Here is an 8,946-nt window from a genome sequence, read left to right as displayed (position 1 = left end):
AATGCCTTTTTTTATTTGTTTCCTTTGAATTACAATTGATTGCATATTGTGATTCTGATTGGGCATCATGCCTGACACCCGCAAGTCAGTTACTAGATATTGTGTGTTTTTGGGTCACTCTTTAATCTCTTGGAAGTCCAAAAAGCAGACTGTTGTGTCTTGTTTCTCAGCTGAAGCTAAGTATAGAGCAATGTCTGTCACATCTTCTGAACTCACCTGGATTCGATTCATTCTTGCTGATCTGCATGTGTCACATCCTCAAGCAGCCACACTCTACTGTGATAACTAAGCTGCTCCATATTGCAGCAAACCCTGTCTTCCACTAACGCACCAAACACATTGAATTGGACTGCCATGTGATTAGAGACAAAATCCTTGAAGGCTCCATTTCCACAGCTCATGTTCCTAGCCACCTCCAATGAGTTGATTTGCTTACTAAAGCTCTGTCATCATCACTTCTTCATTCTCATTTGCTCAAGATGGGAATTGTCAACCTCCATTTTCCATCTTGTTGGAGGGTATTGCAGCCTACAACTCAAGCTACAAGTTGTGCATCCACTACATCATACACACGAGAGAAAGGCTGAGATGCCAGAAGATTCTACAATATTCTTTTTCTTCTTTTCTGTTTGCTATTTTGTCTTTATTAGTGAGCTGTATAGTTAGTTATTTCAATTTTTACAGTTATGGTAGAGGTAGCAAGCTATATTTAATTTCCTCAATATGTATAGATTTGATTCATTCAATTCAATACACGAGAACAAAAGTTTCTTCTCATTTTCTTCTTGGCTTGAATCCTATTCTATCTATTTTTTTCATTTTGTGTTAACAATTAATGACGAGGAAAAGGAAAACAAAAACATATATAGGAGATCTATCTGGTGTGTCTGTGTTTTTGTTTTTAATTCCATGCTCAAACATCAGTGATTAAGATAGCAATAATTAATGATTATAAAAGAATTGTAATATTATATATTTTTTTGTATAATTAAATTTATAGCCGGTGTTTTTTTAATTCCATTAATTCTCAAACATAAATGATTAAGATAGCTTCCCATAAATTAAATATAATCCAAGGAAGAATATATGATGATTATGCCTATATATTACCAGTGAACAAAATTATGTAGAACTCTCTCAACTAATTACTTCCGACAAATTGAATCTTTAAAACAAAAGCAAAGTTGGGTAGGTAATTATTTTTGATGATGAGAAATGTGATCATAATTTCGATGTCAACCTGTAATTTTGTCCTTCATGACTAGTAAATTCCCCCCAACTACGCAATTAATTGTTGCAAATTTGAATTAAGAAAAAGTAATAAAAATGATTAGAAATCAATGCCAATAATCACTCAAGATCCCACTGTTAAAACATAAATCATGGGATCCGAAAAACAATGTTGAGTAGGTGAGGTGCATGCATGAAACATTACTTGATAAACATGTCACACGACCACACACAAAACCATATAAACATATCATAAAAGATAAACCAAAAACTAAAATGTGTCTATCTAGATAAACAATTCATGATGGTCGTGCTTGAATGTGACCGCGCGTCCACCGATGTGCAACCGTCGACCGAGGTGGGTTGGAAATTTGTAATTATAATCAATTTTAATGTATTACAAGTTCGAAAACAAACTGAAAGAGTAAGAAAAGAGGATGAGAGAATGGAAGGTGACAAAGCAATATAAAGGGTGTCATAACTTTTGGGCAATAAAATGATTGTTGAAAAGGACCTTAGAGTTAGAGAGGAGAGGGCGAGGGAGGGAGAGAGAGATGGGGGAAGATAAGTTTTCATGAAGGTCTCAATAAAGGGATTGAAAAATGTAGGGGAGGATAAGGGGCATTTTCCTCACTTGAGCATCATGTTGTTGGCCATCAAAGGACACTAGCTAGAAAGTGTACTCAATAACCCAATTCTTGGATTTGGATACGGATACCTCAAAAATTCCTTAAATATAGGTCTTCCTCCTAGTCCTGGTTCTGTGTCCCCTCATCCTCTGACCTTTTTTCTTCTCCACAATTCACACTTTCAAGAACCAAACTGCTAAAGAGAACAGTGCTAAAGTGCGCCTTATGCATAGGATAATAGGTGGTGCGCACTGTGCATCATGCGTACCATATGAGAATGGTTTGTGAGTGAGCCTAATGTGAACCCAGTGCGCTCATAGCTCCAATACAAAAACTCCCCGGTCCACCATTTTTGCACCAAAACTCTCTCAAAAGAAAAGCCATCAACGCTTTATCTTTTTGCCTTCTCTAAACCGGTCTGAAAAGTCCTAAGCTTTTTTTTTGGTCACCAAAAATAGCTGCAACACCAAACACGTTGCTCGAACCTTTGAAATCTCACTCCAATTCCCACTCAAACCCCAAGCTCTGAGCTTCAAATCCAATTCGAAAAACGAAGCCTTTTGCATAGCTCCATTCTTCATCTTCCAGAGCAAGCCCACCCATGTCGTCCGATATAAGCTAAACGAAATTTTTCGCACACAATTGTCAGAACGACTGATCGTACCTTGATTTGAATTCCGTATGGATAATTGTGCGAACTGTGGAAACGGAGTGACCGATTTATTTGTAGCGTCTGTGAGGTGTTAAAACGATTTGGGAAAGGAATTGAGGATTAAGGGTTGTTGGGTTGTTCGGGAGGGAGATGGGTACGGATCGTCTGCTTTTGCCGACGGTGGGACCGCCGATAAAGCGGCGAGCTGGGTTGCGGAGAAAGCAGGCTGGAAGAGGCTCGTATAGAGGGAGTTAAGACTTAAGCTTTTTGGTGTTTTTGGGGGAATAGTGTGTATGTTAGAGGACGGTGAGATAGATAGAGAGAGTGAGAGAAAGATGGGAGGTGGCGTTGGTGCTATTGGTAACACTGAGTTACGGCAGGCGCTAAGGAGCCTCTGTTTGAATAGGGACTGGATGTACGCAGTGTTTTGGAAGCTCAAGCACCGCTCTCGGATGTGAGTTTTTGGATGCTTTTCACTCTTAGATCATGTGTGTACAGTTGTTTTTGGATGCTGAGAAAGCTGAGGAAACTACCAGGAAAAGGGACTGGTAGTTTTCTGGGTAACGAAGTGTATGGAACTTTTGGCTCAAAGAAGATGCGAGTTTCGTGGCACTTAAGATATATAGTGATGCTTTAGTTCATTAGTTGTGTCCATATATTTTGTTTTATGTTTTTTTTTTTTTTGCTCTTTTAGTTCTCTCTCTCTCTCTCTTCAAGTTGACAGGAGGGGTATTTCATGGTCGATTTAATCAGCTAGTTCGGGATTTGAGCGCATAAAGGAACGTGCTATGCATCTTAAATTTTTTGTTTCAATAGTTTATAATTTCTTTTTTAGTTTTTCTCTGTTTTTTCTTCAAGTTTCGAGGTCTGAATATTTATTTAGTATTGAGGGAAATTTGGGCTGAACATTGTCTGTTTAAAATTTATGCAGAAAAGCATGATGCCTTGGTGATTTTCATTCTGGTTATGGTTTCATTTGCAGGGTGTTGACATGGGAAGATGCTTACTATGACTTCCATGAGCGACATGATTCTCCGGGGAATAATTGCTGCAGCAAGACAGCGGACAAGTTGCATGATGGCCATTATTCGCATGATCCCCTAGGTTTAGCCGTGGCAAAGATGTCGTATCATGTATATTCTCTAGGAGAAGGGTAGGACTCTCCTCACTGATTGGCCTTTTGACTTGCTTTCTGAGATTGCTCGTCAATATATATATATATATATATATATATATATATATATAGATGGATGTTTTGTGAACATTGCCCGCGTATTGCTTCTTTTCGGATCCCCTTACGTTTTTGTTTAATCTAGAAACTTTAAAATTATCTCATTTAAATAGGCTTATGCTTGTGGTCAATCTTTCTGGTTTGCATCATCACTTCTCATCTTAATCCTTCGTGTTCACAGGATTGTTGGACAGGTGGCAGTTACAGGAAAGCATCAGTGGATCTTTGCAGATAAGCAAATTACAAGTTCCCGATTGTCATTTGAGGTGATGAACTTCCTTGGTACTCAATGAAACTAAATTACATAGAACTTAAATTATTGTACAACAATTCATATTGATTCCAGAATAGCTCATCACATGTCTAATTGACTTGCCACTCATTCTTAAAGTTATTAATTTTTTTTCTCCCCTATTGTTGTGTTCAGTACTGTGATGGGTGGCAAACTCAATTTTCGGCAGGGATCAGGGTATGCCTACTTTCATTATTATGTTTCAAGGTTGTAAGAACTGATGAATGCTTGGGATGGCGAGGTTTTTGTTTCTGCAATGCACTTGCCAGTGGTTTTGTTTATTATATTATCTTCAATTCTTTGGGGACATTACTGTGAATATTAATTCAGTCACTTTCCTTATTAAAAAAAAACAAGAATAATTCAGTCACTTTCGTTTTATGTGTTGCTGAATTGTCATCATCTGAATTGCAATGCATAAGGATATGACTAAAGAGACAAATTATGTCATTAACTTGGTCTTGTTTTGTAATGATAATGGATTGATGACTACACTGGAGAACTGTTTCTACGTTGTCCAACACTCTCATTAACTCTTATCTTTTTTGGCTTTACTCTTGCGTTTTCTACTAAAGTTCCCTTGTATATCATGTTAACAAAATTATTCTTGTTTTGTCTTGTAGACTATTGCTGTTGTTCCTGTTGCTCCACATGGAGTTGTGCAGCTTGGCTCTTTGAATAAAGTACGATTCAAAAAGCTAATTTTTGTGCAGTTTGTTTCGTTTTGTGTTGTTAATTTGGTATTATAGCAATTCAGACAACGATATATTTCTCTGTCTCTGAACTTACTTTGCAGTGAATAGCGATTCATGAACTGTTCAACTTTTCCTTGTACTGCACATTTTTGTTTATGATCAGTTGGTGCTTTTACACTAAATAATGAGGGCAGTTTTAATGGTGAAAGGATGGGGCTTTCACCTAATCTCCTCTCTCAGGACTTTGCTTTGCAGGATTAGAATGGTAGTAATTGTGTAAAAACAACTGGGACATCTGTTTTTAAGTTGTTCTTCCCATAATGGAGATGAAGTGGAGTGGTCTAAGGGATGTCTTGAAAATGTCAATAGAGTAATTAGTTTCCTTATACTGTGGAATTGAACCTGTTTCTTTTAGTCTTCAATATAAATGGTAAGATACACACTCCCATGTGATGACTGCCTTAAGTGCAGATCCTTACAGTACGTAAAAGAGATCTGTAAAATGGATCGGTGATCACCAAGGAGGGGAATTGGTGTACTCCTAGACAACTGGGCCAGTGGTATTCTTGTGTCTGTTTTATTTCAAAAAAATTCTCCCCTTTTTGACAAGTGTCGTAGGAATTGCTACTGTCTTGCACTTGTTTATCCCATTTGTTTGTCCCTACTCATTAATGATTCACATGCTTGGATGCTCCATACTATGCCCCCAATATTTCTTGTTGTTTTTCTGCATGGATTTATGCAATAGTAATGCTACAAACCACACTCTCGTCCCACTTTTATTCTCCTATGCAAAATGTTCCAATTCTGAAGTTTCTGAACTCAACGTAGAGGTGATTTGATGCTGGATTTACTTTTCTATTTATTTTTTCTTTGAGAAAAGCAGGTCGGTGAAGACGTAAAGCTGGTGAATCATATTAGAGATGTCTTTTTTGATCTCCAAGGTTCCTCAATAGAGCATATACCTAGTCCAATACTAAGTAGTATGAAGAATTTATTACATCTGGTAACTCTCTCATGCACATATATGAAGCAACGCGAATTTATCATTGTGTGACACAGTAATATTCAACTGTCTGTTTTCTCAGCAAGATGTGCCGGCAAATAGTTCGGCTTCAGTGATGATTACTGATTGTTTACGAAATTCTGATAAAGCCATAGACAAAGAAGGAGCAGATGTTTGGTTGTCCATGTTTCCATGTTTTGGGAAAGATAGAGGCAATTCTTGTGCGTTTCTACCGCATGGTTTTTATCAGAGAAAGGCAGTGGAAGTGGTCTATGATCATGAGCGGCTTGAATTATGCAACTCAGTAGGTGATGAAAGTGCCCAGTTGCATTCGTCAAACTGTAACATTATCTATTTGGAGCACCAGAAACTAGTTGGTGGCAGGACATGTGGTGGCGACATTAATGGCTGCAAAGATACAGAGGGGGGTTCAGAACCCAATTTCCATTCATTGTCGCACAGTTCTGCTGCAGTTAGTGTCAACTTAAGTGATGTTATACCTCCAGCTGACCAGAACCTCCTTGAATCTGCTGTTTGTGACAGAATTAAGCTGGATGGTAAAGATTTTTACAAAAATGGTTTGTTACAGATACCTGAACCTTCAGACATGAAATTCGACGAAGATTCAGAAAAGTTGCAATTTCAAGCTGAGTCAAGTCACATGGACATATTGAACCCATCTTTGCATTTCCCTGCTGGCTATGAGCTTCATGAAGCACTTGGACCGGCTTTCCTGAAAACAGGTAATTATTTAAATTGGGAATCAGCAAAGACTGAAGATGGAGTAATTATTGAGATGCTGGAGGGGATGAGCAGTAGCCAATTGACATCCAATTATTACCCTGATCATCTTCTAGAAGCAGTAGTGTCCAATGTTTGCCAAAGTGATAGTGATGTTAAAAGTGATAAACTGTTGAGTAAACCGGTGCGGTCTCTGTCCACAACCGAGGTTAATCCAGAGTCTTCTGGTCATACCATGGATGCAATTACTTCTGTACATTATCCGTTTGAACAGCCCTCTCATTTAGAGGAGGACAAACAGCACTGCTTGAGCTCATCAGGGGTATGTGGTGTGATATCCCCAACAAGTTTTTCATCAAATTGTACAAGTACATGTAGTAAGCATCTGGAGAGATCTTCCGAACCAGCTAAGAACAACAAAAAGAGATCCAGGCCTGGTGAAAATTCTAGACCTAGGCCTAGGGACAGACAATTGATCCAAGACCGTATTAAGGAGCTGCGGGAGCTGGTGCCCAATGGATCAAAGGTAACTTTCTTGCAATCCGTCCTGCCTGCTGAGTTTTGGTCTAGCCATAGTTCCAGTCATTATTGATGTAATATCTGCTGAAATTTTTCTGATCATTTGCAGTGCAGTATTGATTCACTGCTGGAACGCACAATCAAACACATGCTCTTTCTGCAAAGTGTAACTAAGCATGCTGACAAGCTAAACAAATGTACCAATTCAAAGGTAAAAGCTTAGGCATTCAACCATCAACTATCTTCTTGCACAGGCTTGATGGATAAAGAACTTAAAACCGACCTCCTTCCTAAGTTTGTAAGCATAAAAGTGGATTTTGATTACACGATCAGTTTTTTTTTATCAAGTATGCATAATATTGAGCACTATTTAATTTCGATTATATGTGGCAGTGCCTGTAGATAATAATTACTTATAATTCCTTTGGAGTGGACTCCTCCAAGTCAATCTGGTGGTAGTATTGTCCATCTCTAGTAAACTATCTGTTTTTAATAGCAGAAATTAAGCATTAATCATACCTTCTTCATGTCCATCAGGCAATAAACTGCTAGACCAAGTTGATATGAACTAACTGAGATTTTAATGTCTTACGGCCTATCAGCATGGCCATATCTGTTTTATACTAAGCCACTCCTCTCTTATATATTACTACTAAATTGGCAGTTGCATGACAAAGGAACTGCGGGCATTATAGGATCCTCTGGTGCTGAACACGGTTCAAGCTGGGCAGTGGAGGTGGGAGGCCATTTGAAAGTTTGTTCTATAATAGTAGAGAACCTTAACAAGAGTGGCCAGATGCTTGTAGAGGTATGTATAACTAATAGGGGTAGCACTTTGCACAGGTTTAATTTTGTTTCTGGAAGTAAGATTAGTTGCGTTTGGATGTTGAAGTGAGTTGAGTTGAGTTGAGTTGAGATGATAAAATATTGTTAGAATATTATTTTTTAATATTATTATTATTTTGGGATTTGAAAAAGTTAAATTGTTTATTATATTTTGTGTTGGAATTTGAAAAAGTTGTAATGATGAATTGAGATGAGTTGAGAGGAATTAAGGATCCAAACGAAGCAGAATAAAGAAGACAAGGAGAAGCCACTAAATAGATTATGCATGACAGTCCAATTTACTTCTCCAAAGAAAATGCTCCTCTATTTTATCCTTCATATCATTATTTATTTTTTAATTCTAATTTCCACCATTACCACTAGACTAGCTGATATGTGCAGATGTTGTGTGAGGATTGCAGCCATTTTCTTGAGATAGCTGAGACCATCAGAAGTTTGGGTCTGACAATCTTAAAAGGTGCAACAGAAGCTGAGGGCGAGAAGACTTGGATATGTTTTGTGGTTGAGGTGGGTTCAGAAATATGGATGATGAATATTTGGTTCTTATTGACTGTGTTGACGTGTTTGACTATTTGGAAGTTCTAATTATTCAGGGCCAGAACAACAGAAGCATACACAGAATGGATATATTGTGGTCCCTTGTCCAAATATTGCAACCCAAAACAGCAATGCAACCATGATGGCTTGTCGGCTCTTGGAGATTTTCATGTAGGCTTCTCTGTAAAATATCGTGAGTCGTATTTGATATTTATAGGCTTTCGTTTGAACAACAGATCGCCCCCCCAACCCAACACATGAAAAAAAGAAGGAAAAAGGGTAAAATGAAAGACCAAGGAAGATGGAAAGAAAGATCAAAACCAACAATTATCTTGAGAGCATTTTTCTCTCTCTACTTTGCAGTGTGTACATGTAAAGATGGCATTTGTTGTTTCTCTCTATTTACTGCTTGAAAGTTTTTTTGTTATTTGTTTGGAAGTTGGATTAATATTGAGAAGAGAGAAGTCCTGAACCAGTATTTTAAAGAATAATACTACTAGGCCATCTGAAGCTTATAAGCATTCAATGACCCTCTTGACATGGTACAAGCACATGGATTATTAAAAAA

The 8,946-nt window shown here is 37.8% G+C and overlaps 1 protein-coding gene across 7 annotated transcripts; it reads left to right on the top strand.

Annotated features, from left to right (window-relative positions):
• The first annotated feature begins 1,796 nt into the window (after positions 1–1,796).
• On the top strand, positions 1,797–8,805 carry LOC121249170 (transcription factor bHLH155-like). 7 transcript variants are annotated; one of them, XR_005937608.1, is made up of 11 exons: positions 1,799–2,965; positions 3,494–3,664; positions 3,924–4,008; positions 4,170–4,211; positions 4,658–4,717; positions 5,613–5,735; positions 5,818–7,002; positions 7,105–7,206; positions 7,660–7,803; positions 8,243–8,348; positions 8,435–8,805. XR_005937608.1 is itself a non-coding variant. In XM_041147874.1 (11 exons), the coding sequence occupies exons 1-11, from the start codon at positions 2,805–2,807 to the stop codon at positions 8,424–8,426; spliced, it is 2,205 nt and encodes a 734-aa protein (XP_041003808.1). In that variant the 5' UTR covers positions 1,800–2,804; the 3' UTR covers positions 8,427–8,805. The 7 variants fall into 7 exon arrangements, 4 of the variants coding, with proteins under 4 accessions (XP_041003810.1, XP_041003808.1, XP_041003807.1 ...); XR_005937609.1 differs by having other exon boundaries at positions 8,421–8,805; XR_005937607.1 differs by having other exon boundaries at positions 8,210–8,348; positions 8,435–8,459.
• The last annotated feature ends 141 nt before the right edge of the window (positions 8,806–8,946 follow it).

This window comes from Juglans microcarpa x Juglans regia, chromosome 2D (genome assembly GCF_004785595.1).
Source record: "Juglans microcarpa x Juglans regia isolate MS1-56 chromosome 2D, Jm3101_v1.0, whole genome shotgun sequence".
In the NCBI taxonomy this organism is placed as follows: Eukaryota; Viridiplantae; Streptophyta; class Magnoliopsida; order Fagales; family Juglandaceae; genus Juglans; species Juglans microcarpa x Juglans regia.
Note: the sequence above shows the minus strand (reverse complement) of the source record. Positions and strands in the feature narration are given on the sequence as shown.

Bases quoted from the DNA above. Each gene is read 5' to 3' on its own strand.
- LOC121249170 (XM_041147872.1), top strand. From the start codon at position 2,805: ATGTTAGAGGACGGTGAGATAGATAGAGAGAGTGAGAGAAAGATGGGA. The intron at 7,804-8,222 runs GTATGTATAACT...TGATATGTGCAG, and splicing joins GTGGCCAGATGCTTGTAGAG to ATGTTGTGTGAGGATTGCAG. The intron at 8,349-8,434 runs GTGGGTTCAGAA...CTAATTATTCAG, and splicing joins GGATATGTTTTGTGGTTGAG to GGCCAGAACAACAGAAGCAT.